General features: G+C 37.8%; 2 protein-coding genes across 2 annotated transcripts; both read right to left on the bottom strand.

Moving 5' to 3' along the window:
- Positions 1 to 16,692: 16,692 nt before the first annotated feature.
- LOC143611168 (uncharacterized) lies at positions 16,693 to 17,603 on the bottom strand. Its single transcript, XM_077085447.1, has 2 exons — positions 17,421 to 17,603; positions 16,693 to 17,343 (listed from the first exon to the last, which is right to left on the bottom strand). The coding sequence occupies exons 1-2, from the start codon at positions 17,601 to 17,603 to the stop codon at positions 16,693 to 16,695; spliced, it is 834 nt and encodes a 277-aa protein (XP_076941562.1).
- Positions 17,604 to 18,213: 610 nt separating this feature from the next.
- On the bottom strand, positions 18,214 to 19,160 carry LOC143611167 (protein FAR1-RELATED SEQUENCE 5-like). Its single transcript, XM_077085446.1, has 4 exons — positions 18,917 to 19,160; positions 18,672 to 18,870; positions 18,435 to 18,542; positions 18,214 to 18,340 (listed from the first exon to the last, which is right to left on the bottom strand). The coding sequence occupies exons 1-4, from the start codon at positions 19,158 to 19,160 to the stop codon at positions 18,214 to 18,216; spliced, it is 678 nt and encodes a 225-aa protein (XP_076941561.1).
- Positions 19,161 to 20,598: the final 1,438 nt, after the last annotated feature.

Raw genomic sequence — 20,598 nt, 5'->3', positions numbered from 1 at the left:
CTAACTCCTCATTCCACCTTTCCATAATCTCTACACACACTCAAAACACACACACATACCACCATATACACGGCTGAGAGAGACGAGTGAGATCCGAGACGAAACAAACATTAGTTTGTGTTAGATCTTTATTTTACGAGCTATATACAAGATCTAGAGTTCATAAACAAGCTAACCAAGACCAAACGAATACGTAAAGGTATGTTCTTGATCTTAAAGTTTATATTTTTATAAACGGTTAGTCTTGAAACTTAAATCTATAGTAGATCGGGTATAAACAAGTATTAAAGTAGCAAACTTGATGTTAAAATGAACTTAACGAACCTGCGGTTATGAATGGCTCGTTAAAGAAAAACCCTAGATCTAGTTTTCAACGTTTTAAGCCTAGAGGTCCAAACTTTATGCTTTTCCGGGCAGAGGCTTATCCGAAAATGACCATGGGAATGTTCAAGAGATTGATTAGTATCATATCAAAGAGTTACATGTTGAAATTGAAATGGTTAAGGGGGTTAAGATCGAACCCGTAGCTGCTGCTACAATTTCGTTGATTAAGTTCGCTACCTCAAGTTCGCTCACATATAAGTTCACGTGTATACAAGTTCTCCTGTTGTTAACTTCGCCGCATATAAGTTCTCCTGATATCTAAGTTCGCTTATATATAAGTTCGCCTAATAACTAAGTTCGCTTAAATCTGAGTTCGCTTATATATAAGTTCGCCTGATAGCTAAGTTCGCTTATATCTAAGTTCACTTAAATTGAGACCCAGATACATGGCGACCTGTATATGTATACGCATATGTGTATACTCGTGATGGTATGCATTGTAAGGATCTAAGAAATAAAACGCTAGAAGTTAAAATAAAGGAAGACCATTGATGTGTGTCTAATGAATGCTTTATCTATGGAACTCACAACTAAGCTTTAAATTTATAAAACGGAATAAGGAAGTCCGAGTATCGAACACGAGGACACGTGAAAACGTCTATGATCACTAACCCTAAACAAGACCTTCCTAAGAATAATACTTTTTTAAATGATTTTTAAATAATTAACTACTTGACCTAACTTACTTTAACTAAACTAAAAGACCTAACTTAACAAGACTCAACGAAACTTTACGAATGAGACTGACAATGGAGAAAACGTCTACCTAGGTAAGAATCATATTGAAGGTCTAACAAGCTGATGGATTGAATAATCTCACGACACCGGTATCTAAGGATGACACAACTAATGTTCGCTCAAGAAAGCTAGATAACCTCTCGGTCTCACTAACCAACCCTAACTTACACTTAATTGATTTTTAGAACCAACCGGGAAACAAATTGCTAAAGTGTTCTAATGTCGACTCTCCTCTCGGTCTCATCAACACACGACCCTAATGGAAACGAATACTGTGCAACCAAGGATAGAGGAACAATTTGGTTTAACTTAAACTAGACCAACTAATCGCTCACAAACCCAAACCCGACAAGAACCGAACCGGCTCTCGCTTGATGCTAATCCTAACAAGTAAAAGCTATGAGACGAATTTACTTCCTATCACCTCTCGGTCTCTAAGAAGGTGCCAACCCACTGCATATAATCAATTAACACGCCCACTTAAACCCTACGGTTGTACTTCCCGCAAACAATCTCTAAACACAAAGTAAAGAGTCAAACAAGCAATAATCAATCAAAACTAATTCAATCAATCAAAGCAAGGTGTATATGAGTATAATTAACAAAATCACAGCCAATAAACACAACCTAATTCAATATTAAACCAAACTTTCATTAACAAATCAAGTCATGATGATCAAACAATCCATATTACTTAGTAAAACATAACAATATTCATCAAACCTAGGTAGAACTAACAAGTTTAGCCTAACATGATTTTTGGACAACATGTATATTACCATGTATATCTTATTATAAACACCATGTCAATCATCATAAACATCATATTAACCATTCAACAATCTATTAAGTTCATACACAACCCAATATTCAATTCAGTTGCAAAAGAAATCAAGTTTAAAGACCAAACCAACAAGTATGAACCTTGAACAAGAAAGTAAAGTTTATAGATTGTTTACTACCAATTGGGGCTGAGTTTATTGATTAATAACAACCCTAGCTGTTGTCCACAACCTTCCTTGATGTTATTCTCCTTCTCCTGGCCGCTACCAAGCTTCCACAAAACTTTTTTCTTTCTTTCTTGGCTGCTGAATTGTGATCGGACAGAATGGGGCTGCACTAGGGTTTTTGGTTTAGTTTTAATATATAATATATGTTTGTTGTAGCTGCCGTGAGTCTTATTTCCAGCCACAAACTCCAAATCAATTTTGTTTCCTTAAACCCAACAATCTAATAAACAACTTTCTAGCCACAAAATTCAAACAAAACTTTCCAATCGGGATTTTTAAGAGCTGCTAGGGTGCTTAGGGTTATTTTAGTTTATAATATATTATAGACTAGTTTAAGGCCCGTGTATTACACGGGTAATTGGTGAAAATTTTGTATTTTAACCAGCCATTAAGTGAAATATAGTTAATAAAATGATCATATATTTTATACAGTTACAATTTATACTAAAATTACATAAATTACATAACTAAGATTACACAAATATGTTACAAATAAATAAAACAGTCCTTGTACACTACATTTGTGATTGTCCGTGTTTATCACAAATCAAATGTTTAGTCCATGCCTGCTTATAGCTCTTAATAAGGTAGCATATAGGTATGTTTATAACTCTTGATATTGCCACGTATAATTATCCGTGTGATCAATAAGATTCTTCAAGTACATACCAACCCTAGATAAATGATAATATATCCATGAAACTAACAAAAAAATATTCTTACACATAAATTATCATACATGTTAATCAGTTAATATATATAATGTCATTTGAGATCATGTGATCATATTTATCCCAAAACATGATTATCCAAAAAACCATATTACCAGAATTTTGATGATATAGTCATGATAAATTTGGTGTCATTAATATTCTGTGTATGACAAATATTTGCTTGATTTTATATTTTACAATTAATAATTGTATAATCAAGCAACATATAAAACTGGAAATTAAACTATAACAAAATGATTTTTTTTCATTTCATATTAATGTAAAATGACAAAGACATATTATGTTCAAATAAAAGTGATTATTCTGAGTTAGTAGAATAATAAAAGATTTAAAGTTGCAAAAAGTGAATGTAATGGTTCATATTTATAATAGTTGAAAGTATTGGATTAGGATTGCTTAAATTTTGAATACTAATCCTCTATCATTTGTTAATATTACGGGAGTTGTTGAAATATTTAATTAATCGATGTATATATATATATATATATATATATATATAATACTTATAAAAAAACAAAGATTTCAGATTTGTTGGAAGCATGGTAAATGGCTTTTAACCGGATTAACTATTTTTTTAAAATTAATGTGAAAATATATGTTTAGAAGCATTTTGGTCTAAACTATAAAAGAACATATTGAAAACTAAATATTGATTTCTTATTGCTAAAACTCTTTATACTACACAAAAATCCATATAAATAAATGACATATACTTCATATAGTAAATCGGTATACATATAGATTATAAATATATAATTCAACTTCAATAATTTAATACTAAACACCAAGATATATAGTAGGTATTCTCTATGTTTGCAATAATTATACAAAACGTTTGGAGAAAATTAAGAAAATACACATTTCCCGAGTTTAAATGCATATGTTAAGATTTTAAATCCAAATTTGAAACCAATCTTATATAAAAAGTTATGCACTGTTGCTCGAATACTAGTTTAAAAAACAATTTATAGTTTATCATACAAATCCAAATTCTTCGACAATAATGCGCATTTTTTTCTTTAATTTGCAATTACCCATGACTTTAAAATTATATTCAAACAAACCTGTAACGTCAATTTTAATATTTCCTTATTTTCTTATTTCACAATTAATGCTAATGAATGAATCAATTAGGATTTACAGATAATAAAACAAACTTAAATCTAATAAACAACTTTCTAGCCACAAAATTCAAACAAAACTTTCCAATCGGGATTTTTAAGAGCTGCTAGGGTGCTTAGGGTTATTTTAGTTTATAGTATATTATATATATAATACATGAAAGGCATTCTTGTGGGCTTGGGTCGGGTCTTGAGTTTTGGTCTTGTTAACTTGATCATAAAAGCCTCATATGTCTTCAAAAACCCGAACCTTCTCCTTTAAAACTCGTAACCTACACGAAATAATAAACTTTGTAAGATCAAGTTAAAGCGAGTTAAAAAGCATCATTTATTATGTAATTATGCACTTAAAAGATGATAAAAACGTGCGGCAAACAAGTGTGTTTTACAACACATCAAACATCTTAAGACTTTTTCGTCCCTGAAAAAGAAATCTACAAAGGATCATAATTAACTGAAAACAACAAACTCCCAGATTATTTAACATTACTAAAGCACAAGAAACAGCTCGACATATTGACCGCGATCGCAGGTATTGTTGTCCACTTAAACCCAACCACTAACCAATCAAGCCCCCAATTGCATTAAGTGTTTTAAGTCCAAAATTCAAGGTTACACCTACCCCATATCAGACAAAGAGAGCTAGAAGAACTAGAGTCGAAGCAAACTGGTTCGACAAATCACCATATGCCAAAGACTCGATGATGGTACTAATTAGATGCACTCGGTGAAATTTGATGGATGAATGGTCCTGTGGAGGTCGTACGAGCTATTCCTGAATATTATTGGACTTTGTCCTATAAATTCCTAATTTGATATTTATTGACTAAGAACCTTCGAGCCCCCATAGTGTATCCTCAGAGTCACTATCCCCTTGGCCACACGTAAACTCTAAGTCTCGTCTAGTAAGTGCATCTTTGGCCTCTTTTACTAACTTTAGAAAATGCTTCTTTAGCATTTTACAATACATAACTTTCTCACAAACATATGCTTTCTGGAACAACTTTTCATAATACACTTTCAAAACATACTTCTCGCTCTTTTTTCTTTTTTTTTATATCACCCTAAAGTATATAACTATTTCTAAGCTCGTAAAAAGATGGACATGTGGTAGTGTGCTGGTTTGAGTGCATCTAAGTCTTACCATCTCAAAGTTTTTAGATTATGGTTATCCTCCCTAAGCATCGAAATTCGGTGATCTCAAAGTTTTTAGATTATGGTTATCCTCCCTAAGCATCGAAATTCGGTTTCACCGTTTTTCAAATTATTATATATATGAAATCTGCTAAAGAGGACTATCTAAGCTAGTTGGGCCTACCAACACATCCCAAATCAGATATGCAAACCATCTCTTCTTTTATTATTATTATTTTTCAAAAGTTTCGGGAGTTCGTTAACACAATGGTAATAATATCATTACATGCTTAACGTAAAACTAAAACAATTTTCAAGGGACATTTTTTCTTTAAAACTTTTTTATTTAATTATTTTTTTTTTCAAATTCAGCCCCAGTAACTTTTAGTGTTCGGGTCAATGACTATCTCGTATGTCTGTAGGCAGATAACGGGACCAAACATATACAAGTATATGTCCCTCAAACTTAACTAGCCGACATAATTTTCAGCGAAAGAACAAAACACACAACAGTCGCCCCAGTCACTTTCAGTTTTCAGGTAAATGCTATCTCGTATGTCTACAAGTAGATAAAAGGACGAAACATATCCAAGAATATGTCCATCGAACTTGAGTAACCGACATGATTCTCAGCGAAAGAGTGCAAAAATGTTATTAATTTTTTTTTCTACAGCTAAGTAAATTAAATTCCCATCTCCACACTTAGAACGAAATCGTCCTCGATGAGAACAAGGAAAAGAAATAAAATAAAAATAAAAATAAAACTTAAAATAGTCAAAAGTAAAAACAGAGAACGAGTTACTCTCTGGTTTATATGCAGAATCTTCACCAGCTGTGTATCAATCGAGCGACCGTATAGTATTTCATTCGCGGCCGCAAACTCGGGAGAAATAATTCCAAAACGCCATCAGAGCTACAATGCGCATAATACTACCTGTAATAACTCAAACTCGCTCGCATGTAGCGGCGTAAGAAATAAACATATTTTTGTGTTTTTGATTTTTTTATTAATTTTTTTACTTTTTAAAATTTTTTTATTATTACTTTTTTATTTTTATTAACAAACAAAAATAAAATAAATAAAACAGATAATAAAGAAAATCATAATAAACACTATACAACTCGGGCTGCCTCCCGAGTGATGCATCCAACACGTCTACGCCTCGCTGAATGAGTCAAGGTAGAACACCTCGACTGTCTGATCAGCTACCAGCTCGCATATGTAGTGCTTCAATCGGTGACCGCTCACCTTAAACTTCCCGCTCTGATCTTGTATCTCAATAGTTCCATACGGGAAAGCCTCAGTGACTGTGAACGGTCCCGATCATCAGGATTTCAACTTTCCCGGGAATAATCTCAACCGGTAGTTATACAATAAAACCTTATTCCCACACTTGAACTGCTTATTGCCCTTCAACTTTCTATCATGTAGTTCTTTTGCCGCTCCTTATACTTAAATGACTGAGCATATGCGTGATCCCGGAGCTCCTCTAACTCATGCAACTGGTGGAACCGAGTTTCCTCTGCGGCGGATAAATCAAGATTAACCCTCTAAAGGGCCCATGAAGCACGGTGCTCCAACAAAACAGGAAGATGACAGGTCTTCCCATAAATCATTCGAAATGGTGTGGAACCAGTCGGAGTCTTATAGGCTGTACGGAAGGCCCACAAAGCGTCATCCAATTTGTCGGACCAATCCCGACGATTCGATCCAACCGTTTTCTCAAGAATACGTTTGATTCCCTGATTACTCACTTCCACCTACCCACTAGTCTGTGGGTGGTAGGCCGTCTCAAGCCGATGGGTGACCCCATAGCGCTGCAACGCCTTCTCAATCTGCACATTGCAGAAGTGAGTACCTCGATCACTGATCAAGGCTTTCAGGACTCCAAAACGAGAGAAAAGATTTTGCAAAAATCTCACTACAACTCGGGCGTCATTAATGGGCAAGGCTATGGCCTCGACCCACTTGGAGACGTAATCAACTGCCACAAGTATGTACTTGTTCCCTCTAGACAATGGGAACGGGCCCATAAAATCAATACCCCAAATGTCAAAAACCTCACACACCTGAATACCATTTTGGGGCATCTCATTTCGGGATGAGATGTTACTAACACGTTGGCATCGGTCACAACTTTTAACGAATGCATGGGTATCTTTGAAAATCGAAGGCTAATAGAATCCAGAATCAAACACCTTCTTCGTCGTCGAACTCGCACCATGGTGACCTCTTGTCGGTCCTACATGACAATGGCTCAGAATCTGCCATCCCTCCTTAGCATCTACACACCTCCTAATCAGCTGATCAGCACCGATACGGAGAAGATACGGGTCATCCCACAGGTGAAACTTAATATCCGCAAAGAATTTTTTTCTTTTGCTGGTAAGGCATCTTCGGGAGGTAACCGTCAGCAAGATAGTTCGCGAAGTCAGCAAACCATGGAAAACCCTCATCATGTGCCGTAACAAACATGAGACTCTCTGTTGGAAAATGGTCATCAATCCTGACCCCCGAATCTCCTAACTCTGCTCCCTCTAGACGTGAAATATGATCGACCTCCACATTCTCGGCCCCCTTTTTATCACGGATGTCAATATCAAACTCTTGAAGCAACAGGATCCATCGGATAAGACGAGGCTTAGAATCCTTCTTGCAGAAGAGATATCGAATAGCAGCATGGTCTGTGTACACAATCGTCTTGGACAGAACTAGATAAGACCTAAATTTATCGAAAGCAAACACCACAGCTAAAAGCTCTTTCTCTGTGGCGGTATAACTTACATGTGCACCTTTAAAGGTCCGGCTAGCATAGTAAATCGGATGGAAGTGTTTATCTTTCCGTTGTTCAAGAGCCGCTCCGTCTGCGAAGTCGCTCGCCTCACACATCAACTCGAATGGTAACGACTGGTCGGGAGCAACCATGATCGGGGTGTTAACAAGTTTTTCTTTCAAAAGATCAAACACCTCGATACACTGCTCAGAAAAGATGAATGGAGCATCCTTCTCCAGAAGTTTGGTCATGGGTCTCGCGATCTTAGAAAAATCTTTGATGAACCGGTGGTAGAACCCGGCATAACCTAGAAAACTCCGAATGGATCTCACAGAAGTGGGCGGGAGAAGATTAGAAATGGTCTCGGCCTTCGCTCGGTCAACCTCTATCCCCGCACTCGAAATCCAATGCCCCAGAACAATGCCCTCGCGAACCATGAAATGACACTTCTCCCAGTTAAGAACTAGGTTGGTGTCAATGCATCGGAACATCATCCTCTCCAGATTAGACAAACAATGATCGAAGGAACTCCCAAATACAGAAAAATCATCCATGAACACCTCCATGAAGTCCTCGATCATATCATGGAAAATGGCCACCATATACCTTTGGAAGGTGGCCGGATCGTTACACAGTTCGAACGGCATACGTTTATAGGCAAATGTTCCATAAGTATAGGTAAAAGTGGTTTTCTCCTGGTCATCGGGAGCTATCGGAACCTGGAAGTTCCTGGAGAAACCATCTAGGAAGCAGTAGTACTGCTGACCGGCTAAACGCTCCAACATTTGATCAATGAAGGGTAAAGGAAAGTGGTCTTTCCTGGTGGCATCATTCAGTCTACAATAGTCGATGCAGACTCTCCATCCAGTCACAGTCCTAGTGGGAATGGGCTCGTTCCTCTCATTGGTAATGACAGTCATGCAACCTATTTTAGGAACCACTTGAACTGGACTTACCAAAGCACTATCAAAAATGGGGAAAATGATCCCCGCATCAAGGAGTTTAATGATCTCCTTCTTCACGACCTCTTTCATTTTTGGATTAAGCCGCCTTCGCGACTGATCGACAATTTTGAAATTATCCTCCATGAGGATTTTATGAGTGCAAAACGAAGGGTTGATACCCTTAATGTCGATAATCTTCCATGCAATCTCCTCATTGTGATCTCGTAGCACCCTCAACAACTTCTCCCTCTCAACCTCCATCAAAGCATATGCAATAATAACCAGCAGCTTCCTCTCTTCATCTAAAAACACATACTCAAGATGGGCAGGCAAATCCTTAAGCTCTAAGGAAGAAGGAGGACTCTCGACAGAAGGTCGGTCCATAGGATCATCTCGTATGATCGCAACAAACACGCCAGATTCAGGGCCATGTGACTCGGTGTCGTCATCCAAGGACTGATTGGTCATGGCAACCATCTCAATCTCCGGAATCTCCCTATTGAGAATATGGGTGTTGGAGGTAGATCCTCCACAGATCTCGCTGAAAAACTCCCCAACATGTTCCATGATGGTATCGATGAAGTATAAAAAGTCATCAGCAGACTTGGGGTGTTTCAGTGACTGTCGAACGCCAAAGGTGACGTTCTCATCCCCAACTCTCAAAATTAACTTACCCTCGCAAACGTCGATCAATGCTTGTGCAGTGGCAAGGAATGGTCGGCCTAAGATAAGTTGGACACTATCATCATCGTTCAAGTCCAAGATGACAAATTCCACCGGGAAGATGAACTTGTCGACACGAACAAGCATGTTCTCGACCACCCCTTGGGGGTATTTCATAGAACGATCAGCACGCTGGATACTCATCCGGGAAGGCCTCGATTCGCCTAAACCCAACTTGCGATACAAGGAATACAGCATGAGATTAATACTGGCACCAAGATCTGCCAGAGCATAAACAAATGTATCATCACTCAAGATGCAGGGAATTGTGAAGCTCCCAGGATCGGGCATCTTCTCTGGTAACTTTCTCTGCAAGTTAGCACTCAAAGGGATGTAAGAGACCTCAGCTAACTTCTCCTTATTCGAAAGAATATCCTTAAGGAATTTTGCATATTTCGGCATTTGAGTGAGTTCCTCAAGGAATGGGATGTTAAGGTGAAGCTGCTTCAAAAGATCAAGAAATTTGGTGTTCTGCTCCCCGTATCTATCCCTGCGGAGTCTCCCGGGATATTGAAGTCTAGGTTTGTAGACTCTCAATGGTATGCTAGGTAACTGTTGGTCCTCGGCCTGTGTTGTACTTCCTGGGCTGCGCCTCTGATGCACCTTGGTCGGTGGAGACTCCAACTGAATCTCCTCATCCACCTGCTCCTCTCCATCGAATGGAAGCTCCTCACTGACTCCTCTCGTCGCCTCCTGACTCACGGGCTCGCTACTTGCCCCTGCACCGCTCCTCGTCATCACAGCCTTTGCGAATCCCTTCGGATTTTGCTCAGTATTATTCGGAAGTGTTCCTGGAGACCTTTTGTTTAATCGACTTGCAATCTCCCCTATCTGACGCTCGAGATTCTGAATGGATGCCCCCTGATTCCTCATGAATGACTCATGCTCCCGAAATTTCTCTTGAGTCTCTTTGTGGCGAGAGTCCTCTCAAGTCATAAGTTGCGACAACATCTGTGTCTGTTGTGCCATCATCTCCTCTAACTTGAGCTTCTTCTCCCTGCTACTCGCTCCCTCACCAGAATCCTGGAAAAGACTCTAACGCTGCTGGAAGCCGGACTGATTTCCGTTCCTCTGGTTCGAATTTTGATTACCTCTCCACCCCGAATTATAAGAACTGAAAGAATTTTGATTTCGGTTCGGATTACTAACAAAGTCTACTGCCTCCTCCCGGAAACTTATGGGGCACTGAACGGTATCATGCCCTCATCTAGAGATCTCGCACAGCTTACTCTTCACCTGCAAGTCCTTCACAATCTTTGCCAACCCCTCAACCTGTGCCGCAAGTGCGGTGCTTGTGTCAACCAAATGTATTCCGTGTGATACGGAGTCACGGTCTTGGTGCTCTTGGCGGGCGGTATCCACTCATGGATAACCCGTTAAACAAAGCAATGCACTCATCTGTATCCTTCGTTGTCAATAAGTTGCCTCCCGCTGCCGTGTCGAGCATACTCTGAGTCGCGTATATCACTCCGTTATAGTTATTCTCAACAACTGCCTTGTCTCGCATGCCATGGTTCGGACAAAAAGCGAGTAAATTTTTGAATCTCTCCCATGCCTCGTAGAAGCTCTCGGTGTCCTCCATCTGGAAAGAATGAATCTGGTTACGCAACGAGCGGCCTTAGCCGGAGGATCGTATCTCTCAAGAAACTGGGTCTGCATGGCGGCCCAAGTAGCAACGGATCCCTGTGGTTGGGACTCAAGCCACAAACTCGCATGATCAACGAGTGAGAACGTAAAAACACGGAGTTTGATGGCTTCTTCGGATACGCCGACAAGATGAAACGAGTCGCAAATACGTGCAATGCGAGTGAGATGAGAATGCGGGTTTTAATGGAGCTACCCGTGATATTGAGCAGAATGAGAGATGGTGTTCAGAATGTTAGATGGAATCTGCCAATTTGTCGTAACTACATTGGCTGGTGGAGCAATGCTAGATCTCGCGCCCGCATCGACCGGACGGGCGTAGTCTGCAACTGTCCTCCTCGGTGGTGGAACTACGTCGCCCATAATCCTATACCTAGTAACGGATTAAGCAAAAGTTGGAGAAGAGGATGTATTACCAACGGACGTAGAAGAACTGGAAGACGGTCTGGTACGGTGTCTCTCTCGCAACTCTCTCTGGTTCGGAAAATCCCTCAGATTCAGGTGGTCCTAGAGATAGAGTACGTCGCATACAACTATTAAAATAAACAAAAGAAACTAAAATTAGCTAAATTTATTTAAACAAAGCAAAAGAAAAACAAGTAGCCAACAAGGTAAGTCCTAACTCGAGTCGTTCTCAATACGCCTCAAACCGTGTCCCCGGCCAAAAACTTGATGTGTGTCTAATGAATGCTTTTTCTATGGAACTCACAAATAAGTTTAAATTTATAAAATGGAAACTCCTAATGACTCCACACATACCCGACAAGTGTACCGATATTAAGTAGTATAGAACTAAGGAAGTCCGAGTATCAAACACGAGGACACGTGAAAACGTCTATGATCACTAACCATAAACAAGACCTTCCTAAGAATAATAAATTTTTTAATTATTTTTAAATAATTAACTACATGACCTAACTTACTTTAACTAAATTAAAATACTTAACTTAATAAGACTCAACGAAACTTTACGAATGAGACTGACAATGGAGAAAACGTCTACCTAGGTAAGAATCATATTGAAGGTCTAACAAGCTGATGATTGAATAATCTCACGACACCGGTATCAAAGGATGACACAACTAAGGTTCACTCAAGAAAGCTAGATCACCTCTCGGCCTCACTAACCAACCCTAACTTACACTTAATTGATTTTAAGAACAAACAGGGAAACGAATTGCTAAAGTGTTCTAATGTCCACTCTCCTCTTGGTCTCACCGACACACGACCCTAATGGAAACAAATACTACGCAACCAAGGATAGAGGAACAATTTTTATTAACTTAAACTAAACCAACTAATCGCTCACAAACCTAAACCCGACAAGAACCGAACCCGCTCTCGCTTGATGCTAATCCTAACAAGTAAAAGCTATGAGACGAATTTACTTCCTATCACCTCTCGGTCTCTAAGAAGGTGCCTATCCGCTGCATCTAATCAATTAACAAGAAAGGATTTCTTCTTTTAGGCTTGGGTCGGCTCTTAAGTTTTGGTCTTGTTAAATTGATCATAAAAGCCTCAAATGTCTTCAAAAACCCGAACCTTTCTTCTGTAAAACTCGTAAACTACACAAAATAATAAAGTTTGTAAGATCAAGTTAAAGTGAGTTGAAAAAACATCATTTATTATACAATTAAGCACTTAAAAGATGATAAAAATGTGCAGCAAACAAGTGTGTTTTACAACACATCAACCATAAAAATGCTAAGCTAATACTAGACCTTTGGATTAGATTATAAGAGTATTGATACATGTAACTTATATATAGTTAGCTGAGCTCAATTAAAGAAGGGATTAACAATTAACGGAGAAAGGAACAGAGTTTAGGTGAGTTTCTAGCCCCACTTCCTTGTTATGTTTTCTGGGCTATGTGCATTACTTAATGTGAATGTTAATACACTTACCTTTAAAGGAAAGTGTATGCCCAAATGATGAATGTGATAGTTATGTTTAAATTATGAATGCAAGCTTAACAGTACGTGAACGATCTTCGAATATTGCACGTATTGTTAAGGAAAGTATAATGTAGCATGTATGATATAAGTATGTGTATAAGAAAGTGTGTATAAATATGGTATGTACGATATTACGAAAGGTATGTATGAATGTGATAATGATGATGATAATGAAAGGTAAGGAAAGGTTAAAGGGTTGCATACCCTAATAATATATGCGAAAGATAAAGGGTTGCATACCCTAATAATATATGCGAAGGTTAAAGGGTTGCATACCCTAATAATATATGCGAAGGTTATAGGGCGTAATGCTCTTTAAAACATGATGTATGAATATGAAAGAAAGAAAGTATGTATGTATGAATGGAAGAAATATAACAGGCTAAGTATGTGATAAGTATCTACGGATATATATATATATGTGTGTGTGTGTGTGTGAGAATGTGTTATATGTTGTCTAATTAACTAGAACTCACTCAGCGTAACTGACTTTTGGTATGCACGCAGGTGAGTAGGATGAGACAGCTGGCTTGAATGGGGACACATGGAAGATGAATAAAGAAGCTGGCGTCTTAAGATTTATTTGTTAATGTTTGAACTAAAAGACAGTTTTTAAGTTATGTTTAAAAGACAAGTTTTGAATGTTTGTAATGGTTGTTGATGTTTTATGTTATTCCACGAAAGTTTTAATTAACTCTAATATTTAGAACTGTGTTTATGAGTAAATCCAACTTTAAGTTAGGGCACCGGTGACGGGGCCTTACAAGTTGGTATCAGAGCAAAGTTCGAGAGATTTAAGCATCCTACATGCTTAGACTCGAACAGAGAATGGGATTTAAGTAAGAAAAGAAAGAAGATGTCAGTTCAAATAAGCCATGTGTCACTCAAGCAAGCTCAGTAAAGTTAAAGTGTATGGTTAGATAATAAATGTAATGTTAGCTTGCTAGAGAAAGGATATGTTAATGATACGGATAGGATTTCTTGATCTTTGATTGATTAACTGTTTGATATTAGAACCAGCACAAATAGACTCATGAGAGAAAGTGTATAGGAAACTGAAACTAACGTGATCAGCTATCACAGCTGGCCACTGTTATTACATGTTAGCCTTACTATCCTTGTACTAAATAGTTCTTTGAGTGATGACGTTTTGGTTTTCCCTTCCAGAATACGATGGCTGGATCTAGGGAGGTTGTTGGAGCAGGAGGCCGCACTAGACGTCGTGGAAGGCCTCGTCGTGTCCGACAACCTTCGGTAGAAACAGCTTCCAACACTGGAGATGAAGGAAGTGCAGCTGGGCGAAACCAAACAACAACGAAGGGTTTCAACTTGACCATGTAATTCAAGCAGCTATTGTTCAAGCTGTAGCCACTGCTGTGAAGATCCTGAAGGGTCTGCTAAAGGCCGTGAAAGAACCGCTGAAAGGGCGGGAGGAGATGGTAAGAAAGATGATGAAAGGGAGAGGGAGGCCTCGAGTGTGGTTAAATCTGTGAAAGTTGATGGCAGGAGGAGAGACCGAGGTGGGTGCAACTACAAGTCATTTAAAGGTTGCGACCCGCCGAAGCTGACTGGCGTGGGAGACGCAATCGCTACTCTCCAATGGATAACCACTATGGATAAGGTTATCCGCATTAGCGAGTGTCGTCCCGATCAAGCTATGGGATATGCCACCCAATCATTTGGTGATGAGGCAATGTATTGGTGGGAATCGATTGAGCAGAGGAAGAGTCCAGAGGAGATCAAGGCAATGAAGTGGGAGGATCTGAAAGAGTTAGTATGAAGAGGTTCCGTGCTGACACCGAAGTTGAGAGGGCAGATATAAGGTTCCTGAACCTGAAAGCTGGAACGATGACACATCGTGAGTATATTACAGAGTTCAATCGAATGTCTAGGTTGGTACCCGATATGGTTAACAATGAGGCTAAGAGAATTAAGTCTTATGTGAGGGGATTACAACAGAAGGTCCGCACGTTGGTCAGGGCAAATAAACCTGCTACTTTTAACTCTGCTGTCGAACTCGCAGAGATGGTTTATGAAGACCTGGCTGTGAATGATGTTGTGATAGAAGAAGAGAAGAAAGATAAGAAGTGGGTCCATCATGCTAAGCGACCTCGTACCCAGCTATGGAACTCCAAGGATAAGAAGTAGAAAGTGTGGTAGAAGAAGTCGTGTAAGACCTGTGGAAAGATGCATGGGGGTGAGTGTAAGTGGGGTAAAGGATCAGATGTTTGTTATAAATGTGGAAAGACACATGGGGAAGTGCAGGGTTGGATCAAACGCTTGCTATAAGTGCGAAAAGGTGGGGCACTACGCTCATGAGTGCAGTGAGAAACCGGCATGTTTTCGGTGTGGTAAGACGGGCCACATGGCCAGAGAGTGTGCCGAAGCTGGAGGAAGCGGAAAGAAAGATGCTGAACCACCAAGGAGAAAGACCAAAGCTTGCATGCTGACCCAAGAACAAGCCAAGTAGATTCCAGATGTCGTCACATGTACGTTTACAGTAAACGGTATTTTCGTTTCAGTATTATTTGATTCATGTGCGATCAAAAGTTTCGTAGCCATGCCATTTAGTATATTAGCTAAAATGAAATGTTATTGAGTGCCTGAAACTTTCATAGTAAAAACCGCTAGTGACACTTCGGTTAAAATAATGAAAATGGTTAAGGACTGTAAGATAGAGTTAGAGGGACATGAGTTCCCTGTTACCTTGTCTGCTGATGCTAAGATGTGACTGGAAAACACAGCGCCGGCAAGAATAATTGAACGCTTGAAGCTATCTTGATATTATGGTCAAGTATTTTCATTATGTGGATTTGAAAGTAAGACTTTTGGTTTTGTGTTTTGGATTTGAAAAGTTTGAATGGTAGTACAACTTGTTTTGGATTTTAATGTTAGACTCTTGTTTTTATTAGAACTTGTTTTGGGTTGTAATGTTTATGGATTGCAACATGTTAAGAATATGTTATGATGGTTTAATACATGAGCAGTGTGTAGTATAATTAGTTGTTGTGTGTTGTAGTTTACGTATTACGCAAATCCGTGTATTAGTTAATGACGAGTCTGTTTCGGTTTATAACACGTTAATTCGTTTTTTAACCTATAAGTTGATAAGAAAGTAAGTGTAATATTAACGGACCAAAGTGTTTGAAGGTAAGGAATTCGAATATGCATAACACCTTAATCAGAATTTCAACACTATATGTTGTATATGTTGATTAGAAAGTAAGAGTAATATTAAGGAACCAAACTGTTTGTAGGTAATGAATTTGAACATCGATGTGTTCAGTGTATAAAATATCAATATGAATGGAAATTAATAAAAAATAAAAACATAACTTATTAACACATCATAAAATGACGTAAATGTTTTCTAATGTTGAACAATAAGATCAGGCACATATCAATAAATACAACATCCATAAAATAAATAAACACACTCAGCAACCATTTTTTCTTAAATGAAAATTGGAAAAAAGTTATAATGTGCTAATAAAAAACAAACCAAACAAAGTTTAAAACCCACAATGAACCTTAATGTTCCATCTCATCAACTTGGGAGGAGGTAGCAGCCGCTGAAGTGTCACCGGTTATAGCACACTTATGATGATTACGGGCATCGTGACCTCGTTGCTTACATATTTTGCACGTCCGTTGAGGGTTATCCAGTTTACTTTGACTTATTGCTTGCTCTCGTAAAAACCTGTACCGAATAGGAAGCCCGCAACCTTTATTCCTAACACCAATTGGAGCACGTATGTTGATCTGATCAGGCTGAGGGACGCCAATGAGTTCTTCAAACCGGTCTCTTCTGCTAGGTCTAGGGGCGTCAAACGTAACCTCGTCAACTTTTTCTTTGTAATCATTGACGTAGTCACGAAACTGGTTTAATTTTTCCATGTCAGTAACCATTTTATTTATAATATGATCATTCACGATATTAATATCCCGAACAACACGATATACATCGGTAGTTTTGTCTACGTTAGGCTCATCAAAACCAACAGAACGCATCGGGCTATTAGAAACGGCATCTTTTGTCCACCTACGGTTAATGTACTGCCTTGGGAAAACCCTGATATCTCCAATGTGGAGAACCTTAAAAATGTGGCGACATAGTAAGCCAAATTGCTCGAACAGCTTGTAGCTGCAATACACAGTCACGTCTTCCGAGCGAATCATTACCTATGATGATTACTAAACTATTTATATGTATAAAACAATAAATATCAAAAAAAAATGTAAGCCCGTATAATATTTACCTCGTGAAAAGAAGCTGGTAGATGCTCAAAGTCTCGAATACTAAACTTTATAAAATCACCAACCTGTTCGTAGCTTCGGGAAGTGCAGTTGTGAAGGGCTTGCTGAATTTCCATTTGGACATCAAAAAAGATGGTTCTTGTGTATATTTCATGAGCTTGATTTTCAAGAGTGTAGTTACCCATTAGTTTTGCACTTGTGTAACGACAAGCATGATCGTTCTTCTGATGTCCATGCCTTTAATGTTCCAATGCAGTTTCAAAATGTGCCAAGAACCCGACCAAAGTGCAAGTTGCGTTGCAAAATTTCCAAAAAAAATAGTTCTCGATCTCTGATCTTGATGACGTACGCATTAGACCAGGCATGTTTTCTTCACGATAGTATGTTGGAATCCACGAATCTCTAATCTGGAAAATATCTTTCAGCCATGCATGGTCGTTTAACTGAAAATCAGTCATTATGGAATCCCACTCCTTCTCAAACAATTCGGGTGTTATAGAATCACTCCATACAATATCACAAAGCCGAGTCTCAAAGTCAGTAGTGTTGCATAGATTGGCACCGACCTGGGAATGTAAGGTTTTTTCAGGGAATTAGAAACAATATAATCATTATTGTTATAAATAAAAAGGTGGAAGACAATTAAAATGGAGTTTGTACCTTCCCAGATAGTTTATCCATGATATGCCACATGCACAACGGTGTCTAGAATTAAGGAAAACGTCTTCAATTGCACGCTTCATGGCGGGGTCTTGGTCAGTTACAACCACAGGGGGTTCGTAACCAAAAGCACTCTTAAAACAAACACCTCAATAACCATGAATAAGTTTCAGCTGTTTCATCTCCAAGTAGAGCCGTGCCAAGAGTAACATTCCTATTATGGTTGTCGATTCCAGTAAATGGAACAAAAACCATGTTATACCTATAAATGAATATAAAACAAAATAAATACACACAACTTTTGTTTGTATAATTGAAAAGAAAAAATGTATAATATGGAATGAAAAGTTGTGTACTTGTTATGACGATATGTAGCATCAAATGAGACAGCGTCCCCGAAGACATAGAAATATCTCTTTGCACACTCGTCAGCCCAAAATAAACCCTTCAATGTGCCTTCTTTGCTGGTAATATAGTCACATGAAAAATTAGCACAAAAGTCTTTTTTCTCCATAAGACGTTGAACAACCATCTCAGCATCGTAGTCGCCAATATACAAGTTAATCTTTCTTTTGTAGTTTTTTCAATCAGACTTTGTTGTGCCAACCTTATCGAAGCCACCATACAGGGTCCGCATAATATTAAAAGCCTTCACCGGACCAATGTTGATATTAGCCAAATCATCTATCACCTTTTTGTGTGTAAATGTAAGCTCCCTAGAAGCTCTCAGAAAATGCATATCATTTTCGTTAACAAAAGGATGATTGTGTGCCTCGCCAACAAAATTTGACCCTATATTTTCCTTTATCATTTAAAACCAAGCGGAGTTGTGCATTACAACCGGTTCTTTGAGAAGGTCGCCTACGCTCTTTTTTCCTTTTATAATCTTGACTAAGCATGTCAACTTCCTTAATAGTTCTTGACCCTTCCTTGGTACAAACAAAATACTTGAGACGAAGAACGTTATTAACGACCGATTGTGTGCCTTTTCTTATAGAAAACCCGCCCGCTAAAGCATATCTTTTATAGAATTGCTCTGCAGCGTCTACAAAATCAAAAAGCATACCTTTATTGGGTATCATTGATGCAGACACAATTGGCGTGTACGTCTTAGTGCCAGAATTGGGAGAGATGTGTTGAATCCCAAGCTCTTGGTAAGTTGGTGGATCTGTGAAGTAAATACAAGAAAACTAATCAACTTGAAATTAAAATAACAAGGCTGAAAATAACTTATCTAGGCAGAATACAAAACAAGCAATAACACACTTATTTATGCAAAATACAAAAATAGCCATCAGACATTATAATCGAAAAAACAAGCAAAACACACTAAAAAAATCATTAATGCAGAATACAATAATAGCCTTCAGACACTATAATCGAAAAAACAGCACAAAACACACTAAAAAATTAACAACTAAAGCACACTATAATCAAAATAACACGCAAAACACACTATAATCAAACTTCTGAACCATAGTTGTCGGCTGATGAGAATACAATGAAAAAACAAAACAGAAAAAACAACATAGTCAACAAACAAATCCTAAACAAATAAAAAACACACCAGTTTACAAAGAACAACATTACTTATTTAGGCATCGATCACATGAAAATAACGAACCCTAATAACGGTTAAGATATTTGTTATCACTGGTACAGTATATACGAAATAAAAAGAACATCACAATTACGATTAGATCGTAATTACGATCAGATGTGTTGAACCCTAATGATGCGTTACATAACATCGTAACCTAATTGTTATAGGTTTAGAAAAATTCAAAATAACATAACACACCATGTCACGAAGCACATAAAGGGTCAATGAGAAAAAAAAGAATATTTGAGTTTTACCTAATTGATGTTCATCCATGAAGGTCTCTATGTTGAATATTGTATTGATTAGTAAGATGATTACTTGATATGAATAAATGAGATGGTGAATAAGAAATAGAAGAATACTAGAGATTAATAATTAGATCTTGATAACGAATATAAACAATCAAGATCGTGTATGATAATTGGTTATTTTTTATTAACTGTCAACTACATATCAATTAATAAGGAACAAATCATGGGTGTATAATATTTTTAATTAAATATATATTTAAATACCATAACAAGAAAAGAAAGTAAGATTACAATCCTACCCTTATTATCTAATGGTGGAAAATGCTTCCTACACTTTTTAGGAAAACATTACTTTTTATTTTAACCTTTCTCTCTATATATATATGAGAATGTGTTGTGTGTTGCCTGATTAACTAAACTCACTCAACGTAACTGACTTTTAGTATGCACATAGGTGAGTAGGATGAGACAGCTGGCTTGAAGGGGGACACATGGCAGATAAATAAAGAAGCTGGCGTCTGAAGATTTATTTGTTAATGTTTTAACTAAAAGACATGTTTTAAGTTATGTTTAAAAGACAAGTTTTGAATGTTTGTAATGACTGTTGATGTTTTATGTTATTCCACGAAAGTTTTAATTAACTCTTATATTTAGAACAGTGTTTAT

Source organism: Bidens hawaiensis, unplaced genomic scaffold, assembly GCF_021521415.1.
Source record: "Bidens hawaiensis isolate Kalapana, Puna unplaced genomic scaffold, B.hawaiensis_p1.1 tig00029880_1, whole genome shotgun sequence".
NCBI lineage: Eukaryota > Viridiplantae > Streptophyta > Magnoliopsida > Asterales > Asteraceae > Bidens > Bidens hawaiensis.
Note: the sequence above shows the minus strand (reverse complement) of the source record. Positions and strands in the feature narration are given on the sequence as shown.